At 43.9% G+C, this 24,650-nt stretch overlaps 1 protein-coding gene across 9 annotated transcripts in view; it reads right to left on the reverse strand.

Moving 5' to 3' along the window:
- EPB41L1 (erythrocyte membrane protein band 4.1 like 1) overlaps positions 1-24,650 on the reverse strand; it is a 170,274-nt gene that overhangs the window by 14,910 nt on the left and 130,714 nt on the right. For 2 of the 9 annotated variants that reach the window (XM_056845506.1, XM_056845507.1), the window contains exons 11-17: positions 22,265-22,440; positions 19,920-20,065; positions 18,138-18,173; positions 14,864-15,049; positions 10,791-10,889; positions 2,043-2,153; positions 436-822 (exon numbers count right to left, since the gene is read on the reverse strand). In XM_056845506.1, the coding sequence (XP_056701484.1) occupies positions 436-822; positions 2,043-2,153; positions 10,791-10,889; positions 14,864-15,049; positions 18,138-18,173; positions 19,920-20,065; positions 22,265-22,440 (1,141 nt within the window). The remainder of the gene's footprint in view (positions 1-435; positions 823-2,042; positions 2,154-10,790; positions 10,890-14,863; positions 15,050-18,137; positions 18,174-19,919; positions 20,066-22,264; positions 22,441-24,650) is intronic. The other 7 variants (XM_056845508.1, XM_056845509.1, XM_056845510.1 and 4 more) reach the window with 7 other exon arrangements.

A 24,650-nucleotide genomic window follows, 5' to 3' on the forward strand; every position in this document is an offset into this window, starting at 1 on the left:
AGAGGCTGTTCATCCCAAACAGTAAATTCTATAAACAGAGATCAAGTTCCTTCAATACAAGTGTTATTTGTTGAGTTCATGCAACACAAAGCACACACAAACCCACCCCATGAGATACCTTATGGTGAAACAGCCAGGCAAACACAGTGGGTTAAAGTATGGTGCTATCATGAAGATTAGGAGATACATTAGAACGCCTTGGAGACAACCATGCATTTTGACGTCAAAAACAAACCATGCAAACAAGACCACGACATTCACAATGGTGGGTTAAAACATTTGAGAAATTTGTTTTGAGTTGCTTGGAAGTAAGCGTGCTCTTCCAAACACGTTTGAGAAAGGGCAGCGGATCAAACAACGCCAAATGCAAGACAGGCAACACAGCAAAATGAGGATGCTGAGAACACATCAGCCGGCCGTGGCTCCCTTTTGTACCTCTTCTGGAATTACAGGGGAAGCTTCATCACTGTCCTTGACATAATCTTCCTGCTTGGGAGCTGGTTTGTCAGAGTCTCGAGAAGAAACCTGACTTTCTCCTTCTCCCTCGCCCTTTTCCTTGTCAAGCTCAGGCAAACTCCGGGAGAAATCTTCAAAGGCTGCGCTGTGGTAGTCACCAATGACTGTGAAGTCCACCTCGGCCTCGAGGCTGGAAGTTGAGCTGACAGTGATACTTGAGCACTTGCGCTCGATGGCCAAGTGGTTGTCCTTTAGGAAGACTGAGTCTCTCTCTTGGTCTTGGTCCTCATCCCCTGTGTCACTTTCAGGAGCCCTGTGCCGTGGCGGCTTAGATTTCTCCTCTGTGCCCTCCCTCAATCCCGCTCTCTGAATGAGACAAAAAGGAGGAAAGAAGTTCAGGCTGTAAGTGCTGAATGACAGGTCAGAGCCAGCTAGACCCAACAAAAGAGAGGGCGATGGACGCATCATAGGAAGGGTTTCAAACACAACCGTGAAAAACCAAAACCTTTCTCACAGCATAAGATCTGCAGGGAGAAGGGGTGGTGGTTCCTAATTTTATTTGCTAAACTGCAAACAGAAAATGAAACTGGGATGTTGAAAATGTCACTCCTCCCCCCAAAAAAGATGGCTGGGTATATCTAAAGGCATACTGGTATATGTGCCAAAAGCAGATGTGCACAAAAAGCAAATGCTTTGTTAAGACATTAAAAAAAGAGTTTAGGATAGCACTTGACTGGGTGCCAGAAAGAAAAGTGCTACAAAGGGGAAAAAATAAGGAGTGAAAGAATAGAAAAATCAAATTTAAACACTGAGGGAAGACAAAGGCCAATCCCAGTCATCTGTACATGTTTGAAGGAGAAGCAAGAAACATTGTCAATTTCACTGAAGCCCATGTTGTTAAAAGTTCTTTTAAAAATGTACATGGAACATTCCAAGAGGAAACATGGCATTTGTGCGGAAGGGCTCATGCTGTGAGCACTTACATCTCCAGGGGAATCAACATGCCACCTCAGGAGACCCCTAAAGTATCAACTCTATTGTGCTATGTTTTTCAACCAGTGTAATTGACAAGGAAAAAAACGGAGCAAGTCTTCCCTCTCCTAGTTTGCTTGGAAGGCCACACATACCTCTCAACTGCTTCAGAGGGCAAATTTCAACCCCCACTGGCCCTGCAAGTGGTTTTGCAGCTCATCACCTTGAATGAATTAGTTGCTATAAAGCTTTCCTGTCTTAGTGGAGTTGCATTCTTCTGTTGAGAATCCTCCTCTGTTATGCCTTAGCACAGAAGTGATTGAAATCAATGGAGAGATCCCCATGACTCTAGTGGGATTTGGGCTAGCCTATAGTGAAAATGTTTTAATTTATCCGCCTCCTTATGCCTTACACTTTTGTCCACGCTTCTGGTATGTTGAGAGGTATGAGAAAAAGATAGCTTGAGACAAACAGAGAAAGAGCATATATATAAAGCATATATATAGCAGCCCGGTAACTGGGGAAGGAGTTGGCAGCAACACAGATCTCCACTGGTTAGGGTGAGCTTTGACACCACAAAAAAGAACAAGCAGTTAGTAAAACAGCACTGAGACCTGAGAGGCCACTGGGGCAGCAGCAGCCTTTACACTCTCTTCTTTCAAGGAGGCATTTACTGATGGGCCTGATAAATCCTTTTCTTCCCAAGCTGGTTCTTGAAATTTGCTCTAGATCAGAGAAAAGGGGTTAGTCTTAAGGAGCAGAAAGGGAACTCGGCAAGTGCCTTGGTCGCAGCGGTGGGAAGCTATTTGGTCAGCCAGCCACCAGCTAGTCAAAGGAAGGGAAGTGGAGGGGAGGGGCTTACAAGCTAAGCAAGAAGGGGATCATCAAATCAAGAGATGCAAGAAGGAAGAAGCTGGAAGCGTGAGAATGTTGCTGCTAGGTGTGTGTCTGGAGGTAGGTGGGAGATACAAAGCTCTCGAGTGCCTCACCCCTTCCACCCCGTTTGGCAACTCTAGTCACAATACTCTTTTGCCTGGTTTCACGTTAGCAGCTGGCATTCTCCATGTAGCCAAATCTTCAGGAAATTCACACACACACACACGCACACACACACAAACAACAATCCAAAAGCTGATGAGCTTGCCTGGGCCAGCAGGTTTGCATTCAGCAAATGAGCCAGGCCACACACACATACAGAAAAAAACAGGGGATGCAAGCAGCGGATCTCAGTCAACGGCCATGTTGGAAGCCATGGCACATGATGCATTAAAAAAAGAGAGAGAGAGAGAGAAGAGTCACACAACATGCTTTATGAACTTTCCAGTGGGACAGTTCATCTGGGGAGTTACCACAGCTTCTGCCAAAGTGATTTCACAGCCAGAATCAGGAGAAGCCAGTTCAGCATCTCCCTCTTGCTCAGATTCAACAGAAATATCTTCCTTCCAAGACGAAGGCTGAGAAGGTTCTCCTTCACTTGTTCCTTGTGTGACAGTCAAGTAGATCACTTCAGATGCTTCTCCAGGATCCTTCACTTTATTATCAAGAATGTTCAACACTGATTTAACTGGAGCACCACTCCTGTCTGAAAATATACCTGTTTGTAGCTCTATCTGCATCTCTGAGGGCTCTTTCAGTGCCTTACTGCCAGGACAAATCTCATGGAGCCTCTTTTGGGCTTTCTGTTGTTCATCAAGAGAAGGGTTACACATTTCTCCTTGTTCAAACATCTTAATTCTAGAAGCCACAGAGACTTCTTCTAATGAGCCGCCATGGCTTTCCATAGGCATGGTTGTATCCTTGGATTTTTGAGGGGGAGTAATATCTGCACCACATGTAGCGAACTTTAGGGGCTCCAGATGTGGTTTCTGCTTCTCACTGGTTGTTTGTAGATCTCCCCTACCATGATCAGGCTGTGAATATTCTTTGTGCCTTTTTGGGGATACTACATGAGAAACTGCACTTGATGCCTTGCTTTCGTCTTTAAATGAAGGTTTATCCTTGGGTATTTTTCCCAGTTCCGGAGGTGTACGATCAAGAGAGCTGGCCTGGGATGAAAGTTGATCCTTGGATGTCTGCTTTAAGTTAGAGGATGTGTCCTGCTCCAGTCCTTCTGAGTCTACAGTTGGACCCTCTGAATTTTGGAGATCACCTCTGGGCAGCTCTTCCACTTCACAGCATTGACCTTCCTCTGTACTTTTCAATTCTAGAGTTTTGATATTTGCAGCCTCTTCCACTTTATCCAATTCCCAGAGTTTAGCTGGTCCATTGAAATCATCTCTGCTTGATTCTTCAGTCTTCAAAAATTCATCCTTCTCTGTCTTTTTCAATTCTGAGAGATGATCCAAAGTTGATGGTTCATTTTTAGTTGACTCTCCTTCCAGTACAGGAGGTATGTCTTTTCTCAGCTGTTCCACTCCAGGATAGTTGGCATTGGCTGCATCTTCCAATTCTTGGAGTCTGCCTTTAGCTAGGTCTTCCAATTCAGACTTCTCATCTTTAGCAGATTGTTCCAGCTCATGGTATGTTTCCTTTACTGATCCTTCTGCTCCTGTGGATTTATTTAGAGCTGGCTCATGAATTTCAGAAAATCTGTCATTTGGGGGTTGGCATGAAACTAGGGTGTCATCCTCATCTAAGCATTTTGTCTTTGGCTGGGGCTTACTCCGATCTTTCTCTGAAGTTTTTATACTGCTGGAAAGATGCTGTGATGAGGAATCAAAAGTGGATCTAGTAATCTCTATGGCTTCCATTTGAAGACATATCTGTGAAGTTTCAATTTTTTGAAACTTAGTTTTTCCCATTTGGGTTTTTGAAATTCTGCACAGCATGTCCACTTCGTCTGTAGTAACATCTACCTCCTTCTTGTGTGATTGTTTTCCAGATTCTTTTTCAACACTATGCATTTCATCAGTGCTTTGCTCTTTCTCACAAGAGAGCTGAGCTGCTTCTGCATTCATCAGGGATCCTGGTTTTAGTTCTGCCCGTGCTACATGGAAAGCTTTTTTGGTGGATTCCTCTGTGGTAGAGAACACACTGGATTCCCTGAAATATTTTGTACCATAATCAGTCACCTCAGGAGAGTCCATTTCTTCTTGAACTGATGAATTCTCTGCTTTCTCACCGGTACACTGCTCTATAGGATGTACCTTTTTCTTGTCCTCTGTGTCTATCTTCGGCTCATCAGATTCTGTAATTTGTTTACTGGTCTCTGATATTCTTTCACCATTTGTGGGTGAGATGGATTGGAACTTCTTATTTCTTCCTGTCTTTCCTGCATCTACAGCTGATGCAAGCCTAGCCCTCTTCCCATTTTCATCAGATAGCTCTGCTTGGGCTTCCTGCGTCTCTTCAGCTGAGGAAAGCTCCTCTTTGTCATAGACATTTTTGGTCTTTTCTTCTTTTTCATCTGTTTCGGCAGAGCCCAAATAGATGATCCTTTCTGTGGCAGAAGACACTATCTTGTCACTCAATTTCACCTTATTTTTAACAGCCTCAGAATCTGAGCTCATGTTTAACACTTCCTTGTCCAGATAGGGCAAAACAGTTCTCTGATCTTGTAGAATCATTTTACTTTCTTCTTTTGACAACTCTGACCAAGAAGAGGTACACCTTTGTGTCTCTTCAGCTTCAACACCTTCAGGTTCAGTCCTCTTCTCCGTGGGTCCTTTGAAGAGGTCACTTGGTCGCTGAGGTTCAGTCCAGGCTACAGCTATTACCTCCACTTTGCCTTTCTGCTCTTCTTTTTCCTCTGCCGTCTGGCTGTCGGTCTCAGAAGAGAATTCTCTACTTTCTCTCTCACAGACATCATCCTCCCATAATGATTCAAAGTCCTCTGGACTAGCTATCATTTTGGCTCTTCTGTACATCTGACTTTTGCTTTCTTCACTAGCTTTCTCTTCTGGGTTTTCTGCTGACTTGAGTTCCCCTACTGCAGCAGTCACTTTGGATAAGTCCAAATTTCCTTGCATCTCTGAACGACCTGCATGTGCGTCATCCTTCTGGATCTCAACAAATTTTTTTAGTACTAGCTCTTCCAGCCCAGAAGTTTCTCTTTCTATAAATACCCAATGCTCTGAACCCTGCATTGCAATTGGAGCAAGAAGAATTATCATCAAACACAAGTTACCTGAATAGGTGATCATTAATATTCAACAAATGATTAGCCATTGCCCTCATATTAACTAAATTATATCACTAGGACATCACAAGAAGTCGATGCCTGTAAGATGTTGACATCTGAATGGATGCTGACATCTTACAGTTGAGACTGGTGTTCAAAATAGTTTAGTATAAAAAGTTCTCAGTGCCAAATATTTCCCAACCAACATTAGCGTCATCATCATTATTTGATTTTTTACTACACAGAGGCAGGCAATGGCAAGCCACCTCTGTTCATCTCTTGCTTTGGAAACCCTATGGGGTTGCCATAAGTCAGCTGCGACTTCACAGCACTTTCCACCATCACCACTTGATTAAAGATTTGGAAATTCAAAATCTCATTATCCAAAATCTGAACAGAAGGTTTAACACATTCAGTGACTATTATCAATTATAATGATCTCAATGAACTATGACAAGTTCATCAGTTCTTGTAGGTTATCCAGGCTGTGTGACCGTGGTCTTGGTATTTTCTTTCCTGACGTTTCGCCAGCAGCTGTGGCAGGCATCTTCAGAGGAGTAACACTGAAGGACCGTCCTTCAGTGTTACTCCTCTGAAGATGCCTGCCACAGCTGCTGGCGAAACGTCAGGAAAGAAAATACCAAGACCACGGTCACACAGCCTGGATAACCTACAAGAACTGATGAACTCTGACCGTGAAAGCCTTCGACAGTACTATGACAAGGTTTATATGCAACTTTGTAAGGACAAAGGGAAGTTATTTAGCAAATGTATATTAGAATAAAATAATATTCAATTACGGTGGAATAGTTGTATCAGTGCTTGAAAAGTTTTCTTTTGCTCTAAGAGGAAGCCCAAAAACTTAGGCTTCTAATGGCTTTCTGTTTTAATGACTAGATGTTTTAATGACTGCTACCACAAAGCCTAATCCTAACCTCTTTACAGCTTCTTGTAATTTTATTAAAACTATGTCAGAAGTGTGGTGGTATTAAGTATAGGGGTAACCTTGGTTATCTTCAACATCAACCAAAAAGCTAACCTCTAACCATAGTCTAACTGCTCCCCAATTTTCCATAATTTCATTACTGCTTTGAAAAGCTCCATTTTTAATTGAATTTTGGAGCCAGTATAGGAAGCAAGTAGTTAACATGTGAATCCATCCTCCATCACTGAATGGTGTAAAGTTAAATAAGCGATTATAAAAACTTCACGCATTGAGAATTGCCACAATAATACATTGGTGAAAATACTTGGTGCTACAGTGAAATTTCTAGGTGCCATGGTGACCTGGTGCCTGGGATTTGGAATAGCCCTGAGCTATATAACATTTCAAAGAAAATGGAAAGGAAATGTAACTAGGCTGCCTTTTTTCAATAAGAACCACTCAAGTACTGATATGTTTGGTCTAATCTATCTATATTGCTCAAGATTTATCTGAATAAAAATTGTATGATGCTCCAATATTAATCACATATTAATTACCTAACATTGAAACAGCCATGATGGTACAGGATCTGGGAGACCCAGGCTGAATCCCCTCTCTGCTTTGGAAGCTTCCTGGGTGACCTTGGGCCAGTAATGCTTTCTCAGCCTAGCATACCTCACAGGGCAGTTGTGAGGGTACCATGGAGCAGAGGAAAATGATGTAAGGTGCTTTGGGTCCCCACTGGAAAGAAACGTGGTATATAAATGAAGTAAAAAGTTTTTTAAAATAAAATGGACTACACTCACACATTCATTGTGTACAAACTTCTTGCTGTGGACAGATTTGCTTAGAATTCTCTTATCACAATAGGACTGTGTACCTCACTAAGCTTCCATCCACTGGAGGAGGGGGAAAATCCCATTAGATTATTAAGTTTCATGACTAAAAGTCCCATATGATATATTTCTACACTCCAGTAACATGCTAAGATTTTCTGCACCAGCAGAGCAAGTAAAATGGGGGGGGGGGTGTCGAGGCACTCAAACTTTTTCACATTATCTTTGGGCACAACTGAATAGAAGCAACAATTTCTGCTCAAAATGTCAACAAACCTGACCCCAAGCCAATTCTAGAAGACTAGTAGTATTAGAAGAGTTGGTTTTTATATGCTGGCATTCTCTCCCACTAAAGGGAGAATCAAACCGGCTTACAATCACCTTCCCTTCCCCTCCCCACAACAGAAACCCTGTGAGGTAGGTGGGGCCAAGAGAGTGTGACTAACCCAAGGTCACCCAGCTGGCTTCGTGTGTAGGAGTGGGGAAACAAATCCAGTTCACCAGATTAGCCTCCGCCGCTCATGTGGAGGAGTGGGGAATCAAACCCAGTTCTCCAGATCAGAGTCCACCACTCCCAACCATCGCTCTTAACCACTACACCACACTGGCTCTCTAGTACCAGGAAGGCCAGGCTAAGCAGGTAAGCAGTGGGGGTGGCTGTAAAGGCATTTCAGCCGAGTATCATAGACAGCAAAATAAATTTAAGGGAGTGAGCATGTAATATTTTTAGTGCTTAGTTCACACACGAACCAAACTGCTTGAATACAGATGACGCTGTGTATTAAATATGTTGTGACCTGCATTTTATACTGTCTTTTTCAAACCCTGTCACTCACTGTGTGTGCTCAGTAGAGCCAACATTTAGTTATCTCTGCGGGGGGAGAAGTAGAAAGACACAGCACTTACTAGTGGCGGGAGAACGCAAAGAAGGACTTTAGGACAAAGAGTCAGATTAAGCCCCTGCTATTTAAGCACTGTAATGTGAACAGTGATCCCTATAGCAGACCGGTGTTGGCTAATCCAGTCTCTTATTTGTGTGCTTCCCAATGATACTGGTGATTTGGGGAAAGATGGAAAGAGTAAACTGCCACAGAGAGATTTTACACACAGCCTCACAAAGGCAATTGCTTTTTAAAGGCACAGCTGATTTGCTCCATTGCTGAGACTGCAGTGTGGTACAGTGCAGAGAGTCAGAGATGGGATGTGAATTATACCACAATACTCTTTAACAATGGGAGGCAACTGCCGTGTGGTCTGGAATGTATGCACAGAATGTATTACCAACCATATTGTCCAATCATGGATAATGAGATACGTGATGACAAGACAACACTGCCTAGCCAATCAGATGCAATGGAACAACTGATGGTAAACCAAGCCTATTCAGAGTGAGAGCAGTGCTTCTTAAACAGGTGGGTATATTTGTCCCCTTTGAGAGCAAGCCCTGAAAAATCTACAAAGGGGAAAGGGAGAACTTTTTTGATACTGGGAAAAAAAATGTTCAGCAAAACAAAAACAACAACAACTTTTCTTAAGACTCAGGTTCTATAACTTCTGCATTTGCCCAGGCCCTCACAGTGCCCTCAAGCAGAAATTAAAAGACATAGTAGGATGATGACATTGCACGGTTCATCAGATTTATTCCCCCCCTCCACAAAGAAGCCATAGGTTTTCTTTTCTTTTTTTTAAATACTAACTTCAGAAAATGAAAACAGATGGGAAGATAGGACAGGAGCAAGAAGAAAAATGAAACAGGGCTGAAATCTAAACATGCTAGATACCAAAAAGGAATTAAGTGTATCTGAAAAAGGCTAAGCAGAAAGCCCTGTTGGTTTCGATCACTAGCTCAGAAAAACGAATCTTGTTCCGATACCTTTGTCACAGAAGAGTGTTCTTGTTCCAAACAGCTATGTACTACAGAAAGCTGAACAACAAGGATTGTACCGGTATCTTGCAAAACAGAAACAAGGTGGATGCTAACGTTGGCAGTCTACTTTTTTGATGTTGATATTACAACCGTCACTTTCTCCAAAACACCCAGAATTTAAATTCCTTCAAAGTTACAACATTGTGTGCCAGAAAAGTGGCTGTGTTGCATTATATCCACACTGCCTTGTACAATGCTGTTCTTTAAACAAAAAGCTTCACTTTCACAGGGTGGTAGTAGGTTTGGCAATCAGCAGGAGATGGGGGAGGCGGGAATTTATGGGGGGGCACAATCATAATCGCTGGCATGATGATGCAACTTCTGCTGCAACCTGGAAGTGTGGGAAGGACACTCTAGCACTTGCCCTCCCAAAATCTATGAAAACCATAGAGTTAGGGTTGAGTACTAGAACATCCCCCCGGTGTGATATCTGGGACATGCCAGAAGTTGTGACATCACATCAGAGATAATTGTCCCCCATTTCCCCAGCCAGTTTGTTCCTGCTCCCCAGCTGAATGGCAGTAGGGGGTGGGAGATCTCCCGCCATAAATGGGAACCTAGTAAAACTAGGTACAAGCCTAAGAATTTCACAGTGTAATCCTAAGCAGAGTTGCATCCTTCCAAACCCACTGACTTGATGGCACAGTCACACACCAAGTCGTCAAACTGCAGCCACGCACAGCTTTCCCTGTAAAATTCGGGTGAAGGTTCTTCACCATCTCTGTCAACAGATACCTTGAGTTTTAACATACATTTCTAGCCATATGACCATTGCCTAAGCATCTGGCAAAAAAACAACAAAAAAACCCAGCCCAAAACTGCCATCTCATCAAAGGATATTGCGCTCTGTCTTTCTAAAGCCTCTCTTATCCCAATATCTCTGTCTCTACTTCATTATATGACTGACCAAACCTGAAGTCATTGCTCATGCAACTCCTTTCTGTTAATAAGTGTCTACATAATTTGGCACACAGACACACAAACACACAAGACTACTTTTCCTTAGCAAGTACTACAGTTTTAAGTAGGTAAAATGTATCACAGTAACCCCAGATTGTAAATTTCAGCAGGTAAAAACAATCTAAGAAAAGGGGTTGTTCTGAGGAATATGTAGCCAAGAGGGACGTGTAATTTACATTGATCACTAGAAATGTGTGAACCTCCAACAACTTCAGAATTGAATAAACGAATATTACCACCTTCCATCTCAATTGGTTTTCCACATAGGTGTCCTGACCAAGTCCTGGTAGGACTCAGCCCTTTTTTTTCAAAACAGTCTAAAAGTGCCTCTATCAGGGCAGTATTAGAGTACCTTGAAATACCACTGCTGCCAACCCTCTATAGCTGCCTTTAACTTTCCTGCCTCACGAGTTGCTGGCTTAAACTGAATATGAATTCCTTGTCTGGAGCAATTTCCATTCAGGCCCCTAAACTTATAACCCTTTAGCTACATTTGGCTGATCTGTTCTCATTAAATCCTTCCCACAACTATAAGAGGAAACAAAAAAAGAAAAGCAGGTATAGAAAAGAGAGAAATTGAAGAGTGGTGGTAACCTCAGGAGAAGAAGCAAGGCTTTTCTGTGTAAAAGACTCCATGATTAAGGCGGCTCCATGCTCAGATGACAGATCCTCTGGAGAATCTTCTTCTGACCTCTGTTTCAGCAGGGAAAACCCAAGACCCCAAGGCAAAGAGGCAGAAAGAGAGAAAGAGACAGGAAGAGACAGAGAAAGAGACAGGCAGTAAATAAAGTACAGAAAGTATACACTACTCCTGAAGATTTTGTGCTTTAGCTAACAACTGTGTTGGACAACCCCCTGTTCTTCACCTTCTCCATACCAGTGACAGTAGGAACCAATGGCTTGCTGAACTCCAAACCGCATGCTCTGTTCTTCTTGGCTGCAGCAGGGACCTAACTGGCTGCCACTATAAAAGTTTCAAATCGGTCCACGTATACATCTCACTTTCAGCTTTGCAATCCTTTATCCAGCTATGTCTCCCAATCGAAGAGAGCCGATCTAGATGTGGCCGGGGCAGCCACAGTTATGTATTCACAGGTCTCCTTTGATTATATATAAAGCAGAGTGCAGGTGGAGGTCTGTTTTTGTTGGGGACCATTGAAATAAGCGTGCAGGGGAGGAAGAGCTAAAACACATCCACCTTATCTCCTTGTACTTGTCTGCCAGCCTCAAAGTTAGGCAGGGAGAAAAGCTACTGAAGCAAGTGAGCATAGGGGAGGTAAGAGGGTCCCAACTCCCCTTATCCATTCAACCCTTTCAAAGGAAAATTTAGACCCCTCTCAGCTGTCCCCATCATGCCTATTTTGGCTTTCAACTTTTCTATTAAGTCTCTGCCTGACCCAAGTCTCCAAAGACCCTCAAGCCTTGGGCCTTATAGAACCACCAAGGTGAACGGTACATGTCCTTCAGCTCCCACCTCACAAAATTTCATACAGATAATTCACAGTGGGTAGCAGTGTTAGTCTGTCTGCAGTAGTAGAAAAGGGAAAGAGTCCAGTAGCACCTTAAAGACTAACAAAAATATTTTCTGGTAGGGTATGAGCTTTCGTGAGCCACAGCTCACTTCTTCAGATACAGCTAGAATGTGAATCCATCTGTCTTTAAGTAGAGGAGAGTGAATTCAGACAAGCATTAGTATGTAAATGTTATCAGTATGTAAATGTGAATAGCAGGCGTGATGGGATTAGGTGTGGTATGCAGAAGAGTCTGTGATGTCCAGGGGAGAGATGGGTGTGTAGAAATCAGCATTGGTAATGAGCCATGAATGCAAGGTCTTTATTCAGCCCAGGTAAATGCATTGACATTAGTTTGAATATCAACTGTAATTCAGCAGTTTCTCTTTTCAATCTCCCTTTGAAATTCCTTTGTTCTTTTCAAGCAACGACCACTGGAAATATTTCTGGGTGGGCTGGATGGCAGAATCCTACGATTTTCTAGCCTGCTCTCCACTTAGACCCAAAGGACAGTTTGTTTGTTTTTCAGACTGAAAAGACAAGCCCATATCATCCTGGTTCTGGTGTATCATAAAGAGAACAAAATATCTCCTGGACAAAGACCTCTGGCTTCAGTGCAGCTGCCAAAACTGTGAGGCAAAACCTTAGAGGCTGATTATCTGTATGTCTGGACTTTGATTCTGTACACGCACAGTTCTTCATCCCTGAGCCACTGCTGTCAGAAACATCTGGGACAGCCACATCAACACTATCCAGTTACATTAACAATATTTTTTTTATATGCAGCTTTCTTTTTCTGGAGCACCTTCACTGTTAAACCCTATGTGTACGTGCATATTGTTAACGGGGAACGAAACCTGGAGACAGCTCTCCATAGAATAATAGAGTTGGAAGGGACCACCAGGGTCATCTAATCCAACCCCTTGCACAATGCAGGAAATTCACAACTACCTACCCCCCACACACCCAGTGACCCCTACTCCATGCCCAGAAGATGGCCAAGATACCCTCCCTCTTATGGTCTCCCTAAGGTCATAGAATCAGCATTGCTGACAGATGGCCATCTAGCCTCTGCTTAAAAACCTCCAGGGAAGGAGAACCCACCACCTCCCGAGGAAGCCTGTTCCAGGAACCGCTCTTCCTAATGTCTAGATGGAAACTCTTTTGATTTAATTTCAACTCGTTAATACTGGTCCTTCATATGGATTGCGATGACATCACCTTGAAATGATTTTTTCTCTCTCTTCTATGACTCAGGATGTTCACGATCTTTGCAAAAGCTGAGCAGCTCAACCACCATACGGAAGATGCTGCACCTGTTTCCACGTAGCAGTTGCTCCATATGGGAGCCATAATGTTAGAAAGCACCTGACCATATGTATGCACATACATCAAACAGCAAGGCACACAAACAGCTCTATGTACACAAACACAATATTAAGACAGCACAATGTCCATTGTGTATTGTCTCAATTGCGTGAAGTTATGTGATCCATGCAATTGGGAGCTGGTTACAGCACAGCAGCTAACTCACTGAACACTCACCAGGGGGACTTAGTCCAGCCACTCTCCCTCAGTCTCAGTCCCACATTCTGCAACACAGGGATGATTATACTGGCCTACCTTACAGCACAGTAGTTAACAATTACTGCAATAATGTGAATAACGCACTTTGAATATAGAAGGCACTATGCACATGTTTAGTATGATGCTGATGATCTGAACGATCTGAATAGAAGAGGAGCTGTGGCTCAGAGGTAAAGCATCTGCTTGGCATGTAGAAGGTCCCAGGTTCGATCCCCGGCATTTCCAGTTAAAGGAACTTGCTTCTAATATTTGAACCTCTGCCTAGATTTGCTGCCCTGGAGAAGCACTGCCTGCAATTTTCCTAAGGTGACTATGACAATAGAATGACCAGTAACGCAGTCAGCATGTATACTGTCCTGAACTCCTTAGAGGAAAAGAAGGATGAAAGTCTAATAGGTAGCAATATATGTAACTAAGCACAGTGCCATGCTTGAGTCAGATTATCAGGTACAGTGGTGCTGGCCGTGGCTCAGTGGTAGAGCACTTGCGCTGCCTTTAGAAGATCCCTGGTTCAATCCCCAGCATCTCCGCCTAAAAGGATCGGGTAGTCAGTGATGTGAAAGACCTTGACCTGAGACCCCAGATTGCTGCTGCCAGCCAGAGTAGACAATATTGACCTCGATGGATCCATAGTCTGATTCAGTGTAAGGTATTGCCATGTGTTCATGTGCAATGCTAAATTTCTTTTGACATGCCTAAAATGGCACTATATTTTCATGAATATTCCGTGCCTTGCCTAAGGGTATGGCTACTGTATTTTCAAATCCCAACCTTCTCCTCACCACTGGGCCTGCTATAATTCATAGAATACAGAAAACAGGCTATGGGTTTGACCAAGAAAGGCATATGACAGACATATAATTCAACTCTTGATGATTTCCAGGAGCTTATTTGGATGTTTTTTAAAAAGGGAGTGGTGGTAACATTAGCTGCAGAGTCAAATCTGTTGTGAAAAAGGTCCCCTTAACACAGTTCTGAGAGTGATAAACAGAGCTACCTCTGGTCTGCAATGCTGACAATTCTGGAAACGTCTTGACTGTCTGAGAGACTATCATAACACACAATTTTCTCGTTATAAGTAGCTGTACTTAGGATCAACGCTTAGAGGAGCTTTTCAGATCACAGAGTTACTCTTTGATCAATGTCATTGGTTCTGTGCAAACAAGCGAACAAAAAGACTTGACAGCTAATTTACAATACAGCAGATAACATATATAAGCAGGCAAAGAACCCTGTTTTTAAGATGCTTCTTGTGTCTTTGCCTAGAATTTAGGGAATCTGCTACTTTTAAAACAACAGGTTGATGAAGTGCTTGCCATTTAACAACCAAGCCATGTAATAGTGAACAATGTCTTCTAGTACAGTTGGGGGAGGCGAATTCAGATACATTAGACATAAGGCCACATGTGACATCCCCCCCAACAAGGCAGTCTCTACATCGCTGCAGAATAAACAAATAAGCAAGTACAAAACACTAACGGCACAATCAAATATTATAAATGGCACCACGGCATGGTCTGGATACACAACAGCTAAGACACATCATATAATTAAACACAGCCAACAAACCTCATTAGTCTTCTCCGGGGTCCCCTTTGGTGTCTCGTCCTCGTGTTTCGGTGAGGAAGAGGCAGGCGAGGATGGCAGTCTCCTGTCCCTGTGCACGAGTTTGCTGTTGGGTTCCTTCAGGGTCCTCTTCAACTCATTGATGCTGGCCTGATGCTTTAGCAAAACATCTTCCGGTTTGTCTAAAAACTTTTAGAGGGAAAGGGGAAGGTAACTACTGAGGTGAGGATCAGAGGATGGAACATGAGTGGGACAACTGTGGAGGTTGAAGCTTCACTGCACTTAGAATTTGTGGGCCGTATTTCCTGGTCATGGAATCTCCGCTGGAATGACAGAATCTGAAGTCTAAGCTGCAGTGGATGACAGGTAGTTCTGAAAGACAAACTCTTTGGGAACTGAATGGAGTAAAATCCTCTTAAATCTTTAAGCAAAACTCTCCAGGGTCAGAGAGGCTGTTCTTGGGAGTTCTAAGGGCAATTTCTATTCCATTTCAAGTAAACACTCCAGTAATCTGCACCAGAATCCTCTTTGTTGGATGACCTGGGTTAGTTTTTACTGGCAGACCAGCAGTTCCAGAGCAAACAGCTTCAAGGGGCCAGGAGACAGGCAGATTTGTTTCCATCCTCTGATGGCAATTTCCACTAGGTGTCCTCAGGACATCAAGTCTGTAACTGCAGTGGCCAGAGATCTAAATCTGAATCAGAAACTGGATATGAGCCATTGCAAAGAGCTAAACAGAGATTTAGGTTTGGCTCATGCCATGAAGCTAGATTCAGGAGCGCCGAAACAAAGCCAGCTCCTTTTCAAAAGTGTTTACTGCAGTTAAGTGATGCTCCATTCTGTTGGGCTATGCAAACTCATCCAGTTATACCTTAAATAGTTATGCAAAACTGATAGAAGAGTTTAGGTTCTGATCGACCTATTTTCTGTTTTAATGTTTTTGTTCTATGCTGGATGATGCCTTTTTTGCATTTCAAGGCTCCATCATAAAAAGCAATGGTATGTCCTAATTCTACTCACACTAGAGCAGTGCTTTCCAAATGTTTGAGGCACACTTTTTGCAAAAGCAAAATTTTACAGTGTTCATTCTTACTCTGAGAAGTTAAGAGTATGCAAGACTAAGATCACCCACCCTCAAAGGAGCCTGCCACTTCTGCTTCTCCATTAGTCACTGTTCTTGGTGCTCGTTTCATTTGGAAAGAAGTCCAGAACAGCAATTCATGCAGAGATGCAACATGGAGCCACTTCTGAGGATGGGAAATTCTTCAGCACCTCTGCTTTCGAAGAAACTGAATAATCCAACAACACCCTATCTCAATGAAGTAATGTGGCAGGAATTACTTGCCTGCAGTGGAAGCCAATTGGAAAGAGGCTAGGCTAGAGCAAAGGTTCATGCAGAGATGCAGCAGGCAGTCTCCTCTGTGGGTTAGTGCTTACAGAAAACTTTAATTATTTAAGATTTCTCATGGCACGCTGGTGGTTCTCTTGCATCATTCTAGCACTCCTTGGCAGACATTTTGGGAACCACTGCTCTCGAGGCTGAGAATCAAAGAACACTAACAAAGTGCATCTGTGAAGCAGTTTGTCCCTTGGCCCATTCATGTCCCAGGGAGGTTATCAATGAGGATAACAAAGGGTGGTGACATGGAACATGCAGAAGTAACAAATGGTGAGACAACATGGATGGGAACAATAGCCGGCACTGAAGCTCAGGTCCTCGGAGAATGCAGAGGGAGAATCTCATGATGTGGGCCAGGCAACATACAACAGGCTTCCTGGGCTTTCCAGTCCTGTGGCGAACAGTGTAAACCACTTTTTTTTTTTTTAAAGCTTGCGGCAGTTCCCATCAGCAAAAGCATTTTGTTCTGTGGTCTGTTTCCATGCTCCATTTCTGAAGCCAGATCCAAAGCCCAAAAGCCAGAAGTCTTCCGTGCAATACAGGTAAATTTAAACTGGGACTCTAGAGTCCTACAGCACCAGCACCTAGCAGGATTCGTCTTCAGACTGCCGCTGTATTTGGACATCAGGGAACGCTGTGGTTAAATGGAGATTGGGCATGATGCAGCTTGTTGCCATTCTCCTGTGCTCCCCCTTACCCCTTCCTTCGTGCAGATTCAAAATCTCCTGGTCTGGATCAAGCTCCAATTTGCCATGAGGGTTGGATGCAGGTAATCAGGTGAGCTGCAGCTTGTTGGGCTTCCTAAAACCAGGATTCTAAATATCAGTTTAATCCCAGGCTTTTTTGTGGGGGAGGGGTGTAAACAATTTGCTAGGATGCCTGCATTTGGAAGTCGTGGCAAACTGGAATTTGATCAAGCTAGGAAGTTTTCAGTCAAGTACCGCAACAAACTCTGTTCATGATCATAAATGATCAGTCAGTTTAATTTCTGGGTTGTTGTTTTTTGTGATGTCTGAATGCCGTTTTTCCTCTGCAAATGATAAACTTTATGTCACATTATGAAGGACCATCATGTTCAAAGCCACGTACAATATGCTGTAACAGCCAGGAATAGAACATGAGTGTGGTCTTATTCTTAGTTCGCTTAGTATCTGCCTCTGTAGTCGCATCAAATTTGGCACTCAGAGGCTGCAATCCTAAACACACTTACTAGGGAGTAGGTCTCATTAAACTCAATGGGACTTCTCAGTCTATGTGCCTCAGATTGCACTGCAATGAAAAAGCCTCAGGAAACAGAATTGCTTTCTACTGCTTGGAAACTCAGCCAATGCCTAGGTGGAAATTATATTTCCATTCTGTTCTAAGTTGCACCAGCCTATGAACAGTAATGCAGATCAATATTCTGTCCTACAACTGAAGAGTGTAAATACTCATCAGTCCTCTTTCTGCTTCTTAAAAAGCGCCTCCTACCTGAGGACATCAGGGCCGGAAAATGAAAAAAAAAAAAAAACCCAGAGAATGGAATTCTAAGAATATGCAGGATATAGTCAGCTGGGGAATTAATGGGTATGCTTTCCCAGGAAGCAGGTAGTTCAGGTGATCTGGCCACTGCTTGCTAGGAGGGCTTCTTGCTCATACAAACAAGGAGAAAGGGAATTCCTTAGTTAGTGGGATAAAAGATGCTTCCGAAAAAGAACTCTTGCAATTAAGCATCCAATCTGTATAAAAGATGGCAAGCGATGAATATTCCCATGTAAGTGCATCTTGTATTCCAGTAAACAAGGGCACATATAATGTTTGCAATTTTTTTTTTTAAAAAAAGAGGATGAACACTATGATGCACTGGTGAAGAGTTAAGACATTCCAGAAAGATAATACCTCCTGTTTGTGCCTTGGGGTGGTTTCTTGCTCCGGCTGGTAGCGAAAAGAAGGGGGGGAAAGTAACTGGCAGGGTCAGTCAACGGAACTCATAATATGCGTTACACTTCAAGTTTTAACTCAAAACATCATTTGTGATGCTGTGTATGACAGCTTCCTCTCAGGAACAAATCACCAGGGCCGACGAAAGCTCCCGTTCTTTAGACCTTTCATTGTGAACTAGGAATCCAACAATGTTGCACTGTGAAAATCAACCCCCTAATTCAGCTTTTAGTTGGGAAAATGGAAGACTAGGGGCTGGGTGGGATGCCCTGACCTGGATGGCTCAGGCTAGCTCCATTTTGTCAGATCCTGGGAAACTAATAGGGTCAACCCTAGCTAGCACTTGGATGCGAGACCACCAATGAGGTCCAGGGTTACTACCCGGAGGCAGGCAACGACAAACCACCTCTGGACGTCTCTTGCCTTGTAAATTCTATGGAGTCACCATAAGTTGGCTGTGACTTGACAGCAGTTTCCACTCCCAGGGACTGGCTGCTCAGGTCTGCTGTAAGGAAGTGTGTACACAGACATCTCTCTGTGTTTGTGGGATACAATCTATGAAATACATTCGTTCCAAATAAGATAGTGGGGGGAAAGGGAATGTGGGGAGGGGCTGTGGCTCAGTGGCAGAGCCTCTGCTTGGCATGCAGAAGGTCCCAGGTTCAATCCCTGGCATCTTCAGTTAAAGGGACTAGGCAAGTAGGTGATGTGAAAGACCTCTGCCTGAGACCCTGGAGAGCCACTGCTGGTCTGAATAGGCAATACTGACTTTGATGGACCAAGGGTCTGATTCAGTAGAAGGCCGCTTCATGTGTGTTCAACATCCAGCTTGACAGGCAAGGGCGCTTCACACAACAGCAATAATGCCACCCTGCTACAGAAGGACGCTTTTTGGTACCAGGAGCAAGCCATCAGACAGCAAAGGCATAATCCTACCCAAAAGGTCACCGGGGGAGAAGCATCAGGACTCTATTTTGTAACAAGCAGTCTCTCTAAAGCGATGCTGCCCTCACTGTAGCTGGTGCATAGCACCTCTGTTCATTCTTTCGGGGAGCTAAAGGGAAAACAAGAACGGCTCAGTTTAAGTGGCCAGAACTGGGTCTCCATCTCTGACTAGAGTTCTGACACAGGCTTAATATCCCATGTGTCACACAGGGGCCAACACTGAAAAGCTCCTTCTGTTACTGAGGAGACTCAGCTGGAAACCACTGAGCATGTATTTTTAGATGTCCCCTCTACAAGTCAGCCCGCATCAGTATTATTGACCCTTTGATTATTGACCCTCTGGTGATGAGGGTGAATGAGCCAAAAGGTTTCTGCTGGGAGACAGCTCACCAATCACCACCCAGGTTGCAAAAATATTGTGCCGTAGCAATGAAGCTACGTCGCCTTAATGTACTTCCTTAATCTGTAGAAACGTAAAATTGGGTGATTCCTAATTTTGTTGGCCTTGGTTGTAAACATCAACTCTGTATGGTCAGTTTCTTACCCGTTTTATCTGGCATATTAGCCACAAATAAAATTTATTTATTTACTGAGGAGAATCAAGTCATCCTTTGGATTAAGAATTGTTCCCCCACCCCAACACACTGGAGAGCCATCCTCTGAGTTTAGGTGGGTGGAAGCAGTTACCATATTATCACTGCTTTCTGCAGTATTTTAGGCACCTCCTACCAGAGAGCTCTGATGCTGAAAGCCAGTTGCAAATTACGACACAAGACCATGATACAGATTTTGTACCTTTAGTTCTCTGATTTTTGTGGGAGTGGTCAGCTCATCATCCTCAGCCTCGGAAAGTGTCCTTCCGCCATACCTGCTGTCTTCTCTCTTCTCTGACTCTACTCCTCCATCGTGATTCTCGCTGACAGAAGCTGGGCGGGAGAATTCTGCACAGGAGAGATACAGAAAGACAGAGGAGCCCTATTTGTCCCACTGAGTTCAGTCAGGAGCTGTTCCCTACAGGCTACCTGTATGTGGTTCTGATATGTGATGCAATGTAGTCCCCAGAGTCCAAAAAGGGGAAAAACCCACCTTTTCCCTTGAGAAATCCCCCTAACACATCCCCAAGCCCTGGGACACCCCACAACATGCCCTCTGAGTTTCAATTTTTATTTTGATCTTTGTTTTTCATTCCCAGGATTCCTTGCTGCTTAAGTCCTTTACAAGCCTAGATCATTTCCACTTACAATGGGCCTGACTTTGTGGTCTAGTACACTGTGTAATAGCTGACCTACAACTATATGGCAATCTGATCATTTCTAAAAAGTGCTACAATATTAGTACAGAATTCTTCTAGTCAGGAAGGCTTTTTATAGAGGATGCAGGGGTGGGGGAGAGGAAGAGGAAGAGGAGGAGAAGGAGGAGGAGAAGGTGAAGGAGAAGAAGAAGAGTTGGTTTTTATACCCTAATTTTCTCAACCTCTAAGGACCCTCAAACCAGCTTACAATCACCTTCCCCTCCTCACAACAGACACCTTGTGAGGTAGATGGGGTTGAGAGAGTTCTAAGAGAACTGTGACTGCTCCATTCAGCAGGCTGCATGTGGAGGAGTGAGGAATCGAACCCAGTTCACCAGATTAGAGTCCTCCTCTCTTAACCACTACACCACACAGGTTCTCATATATTCCATGTTTTAGACCATATATTTGAAATATTCCCCAGGAGCATCTATATCTCTCGTCAGCTGACTGGTTCTATAAAGTGTGGCCTTTGTTATAATACAAAGACCGAAAAGGACCTATGGACTAGGCATGCACTGCAAAGGCACAAATCAAAAAGAAAGGGTGACTATCTGAGCCATGTTGATACTGTGAGGGAGGAAATGCTCTTAAAATAAACTGTCCCCCAATACTCTGATTTTATTTTGAGCACTTTAACAAAGCAAGGACCTTTAAGCTTGCTGACAATGCCAGCAAGATCTGAACTGTCCACCCTTGCTGGAAAAGAAATCTTTCCAACATCCAAGGCAAAAGAACCAAAAATCACATATGACACCTAAATTAGAGTCCAGGACAGGAGTTCATCAAAGTAACGTCAGAATGGACAGGAGAAAATCTGTTCATTTTGGAGGATTTTCATCTGCGTGGTATTTTAACAAATGGTTGTTGGGCCCCAAAATTCACCAGGTGCCAAAGAATTGTACCCATGAATGAAATATTCAGATGTCCCATGCTTATAGATAGTTATCGCTGACATTTTGTTTCCTCACTATTATCCTTTAATGGGCTCAGGCCAGTCACTGATTTGAATCATTATGCAAAGAACTGGGATCTCTGATTAATTCATTCATGGGGCCAGGGAGTTAGCTAGTAATATCAGTTGCTTTCAACACCAGATAATCAGAAGCTAGAGCAAGAGGAAAAGCCAGAAGCCTATTTCTTTGCAAGTTATATCCTGACACAGCTGTGAGTCCATGTGGGCAGGCAGGGTCAAGGCTAAGGGTACTTACAAAAAAAACCCCAAAACAATCACTACTGCCTCCATATTTTTTTGCCAACAAAAATCAAGACATTCTGCATAATTGTCCATCTTAATGGATGCAGATTTTCAAACCATTTGAAAGTGAATTTGCCTGAAAAGCAGTACCTTTTTTACTGCTATGGACTAGCAATACCTTGCCCATGTCTGGGAACCACATCCATATCATCTCCTAACCAGGACCTGCATTTCAAACTAATTTCTAGCATATGGTCATAAGAACCCTGATGGAGCTGCCTTGCTGAAGCTGCGCAGCTCTGGACAATGCTGGGTAGGAGGTCTCATGGTAATCCAGCATAAGACACCTTGAGTTTCAATATGGAAGCAAGGTAGGATATTTAAAAAAAACTCTTTTCTGTCCCCTCCTATTACACTGGCCTATTATGGGTGCCCTGGCAAATCCACCCATAAGACAGCTCTGAGCAAATGGGAAGTCCCATCATACATTACTGGGAAAAACTGCTCTAGGGCCCAAGAGCAAGAAATACACTTGCCATGCTAGCCCTCAGCCACCCATCCCCTCAGCATATGGCCCCGCCCTTTCAGCAAAAGCCTCCCCATACCCACCAGTGAACCAATCTCCCTCCCCCTCCCCAATTTGGGGCGTACCTCCATCGAGGCTGCGAGACATGGTGTACCGTTTGCTGGAGGAGCGCTCAAAGTATGGGGCGGGACGATCGATCAGGGCGCTGGCCTGGCGTGTTTGTGCCTGTGTTCGCCCGCTATAGCGGAACTTGGAGCCCATGACGAGGAAGCCTTTTGGAGGAGGCTCCGGGGACACCAACCTGCAAAAGGGAGAAGGGGGGCACTATGACATAATCAACGTGTCATTCAGCAGTGGGGTGCAGCGCTGACAAGTCAACAATAACAATTAATAATAATTTATAGCACACTCTAGATTCAAGAGTTTCACATACGTTATCTTGCTGTAATCCTTACAACAGTCCTGTGAGGTAGACCAGTGAGGACTGAAGTTAAGAGAGCGGCGCGAATGAGTTTGTAGCACAGGCAAGATCTGAACAGTGGGCTTCCCAGAATGTGGAGAGTGTCACTGCCATGCACGCTTGACTTTTGTTGTCATTTGAGCAAACAAAGCTTCTAAATGCATGCAGGGATGTGCTGCCAACTGCTTTTGAGTGGTTACAGAAGGAGAAAGGATGTCATGGGAAACCTACAGGGTGAGAGGCCTGGGAATGTGTCTTGATGAATTAAGCATTGGTCAGTCGAAATAGAAAATGTTTCATATGGGGACAGAAACCTGTGAAGTGCGGGGCCTGCAGAATACAGAAAATGGATGTCTCAAAGGTTTTGCTTAGAACTCTAATGAATTTTGCAAATGTCCTGTCTATAGATCAAAGGAGGTTTAGGGAGAATAGCTTAAAAAAAATGTCTATGCAGAGCCCTTGAGTCTACCCTTAGTCAGTGGAAGTCAGAGTTGGGCCCCATCAGGCTTATTATATTTTACTAGGTTTACTAAGTGACTCTTGTCACTTTCCAGTGACAAGAGTCACTGGAAAAGACAGTCATGCTAGGAAAAGTTGAGGGCAGCAGGAAAAGAGGAAGACCCAACAAGAGATGGATTGACTCAATAAAGGAAGCCACAGCCTTCAGTTTGCAAGATCTGAGCAAGGCTGTCAAAGATAGGACATTTTGGAGGACTTTCATTCATAGGGTCGCCATGAGTCGGAAGCGACTTGACGGCACTTAACACACACACACACACACACACAGGTGCTGGTTATGGGATTATCTCTCATCATTACTGTCATGAGTAGAAGAAATGGTTTTCCCCTTTAAAAATGAACGCTGAGGTTCTCAAGATGCTAAGATCTGTACAAGATACCAAATCCATTGGTTGCATGACATTTATTAGAGTTGACCAACATAGAACCATGACCAAAATACATGGTTTATGAGAAGCCATTCATAAGTGGCAGGCTTCTTCTGTGCTTACAGACATCTCTCCCTCCTACAAAAAATTGGGGCAGACTGCAAAGGCAGACCTGCACACATGCCACACTCATGTGAGCTGTGCATGTCAGTGGCTGGGTCTGATGGAAGAACTCTGGGAACCAACGGTTCATCAGGATGGGGTGCACCCCCGCCCCAGGAGGTCTCAATAATTATCGACCAGTCTCAAATGTTCCATTCTCGAGCAAGGAGACTGAATGGGCAGTGGCTGGATGACTTCAAGCTTTCCTGGATGAGGCAAATCATTTAGACCCCTTCCAGTCTGGGTTTAGACCTGGTTATTGGACTGAAACAGCCTTGGTCACCCTGGTGGATGACTTGTACTGGGAGATGGATAGAGGGAGTGTGACTCTGTTGATTCTCCTGAACAGTGCCTCAGTGGTAGAGCATCTGCTTGGCATGGTAGAGCACCTGCTTGGTTCAATCCCTGGCATCTCCTGTTAAAGGGACTAGGCAAGTAGGTGATGTGAAAAACCTCTGCCTGAGACCCTGGAGAGCCCGGTCTGAGTAGACAATACTGACTTTGATGGACCAAGGGTCTGGTTCAGTACAAGGCAGCTTCATGTGTTGATGTGTTGACCTTTCAGTGGTGTCTGGTATCATCTATCAACATATCTGGATTGCCTATCTGGACTGGGATTGGGAGTACTGTTCTGCAGTGTTTCCGGTCCTACCTGGACAATAGGTTTTCAAAGGTGGTGCTGGGGGACTGCTGTTCAGCCCCTTGGCCTTTGGCCTATGGGATTCCACAAGGTTCCATCTTGTCCCCTATGCTCTTTCACATCTCCATGAAACTGCTGGGGTCATCTGGAGATTTGGGCTGGGTTGTCATCAATATGCAGGTGACAGCTCTATCTGGCACTTCCAGCTGTTGCCAGGGAGGCTGTAGAACTCCTTGACTGGTGCCTGGAGGCAGTTTTGGAGTAGACGTGAGCTAATAAACTGAGGCTTAATCCCAACAAGATGTAAGTGCTACTGGTGGGTGGAAGGCCTGACCTGGGATTCAACGTGTCACTCATTCTGG

This window comes from Euleptes europaea, chromosome 2 (assembly GCF_029931775.1).
Source record: "Euleptes europaea isolate rEulEur1 chromosome 2, rEulEur1.hap1, whole genome shotgun sequence".
In the NCBI taxonomy this organism is placed as follows: Eukaryota; Metazoa; Chordata; class Lepidosauria; order Squamata; family Sphaerodactylidae; genus Euleptes; species Euleptes europaea.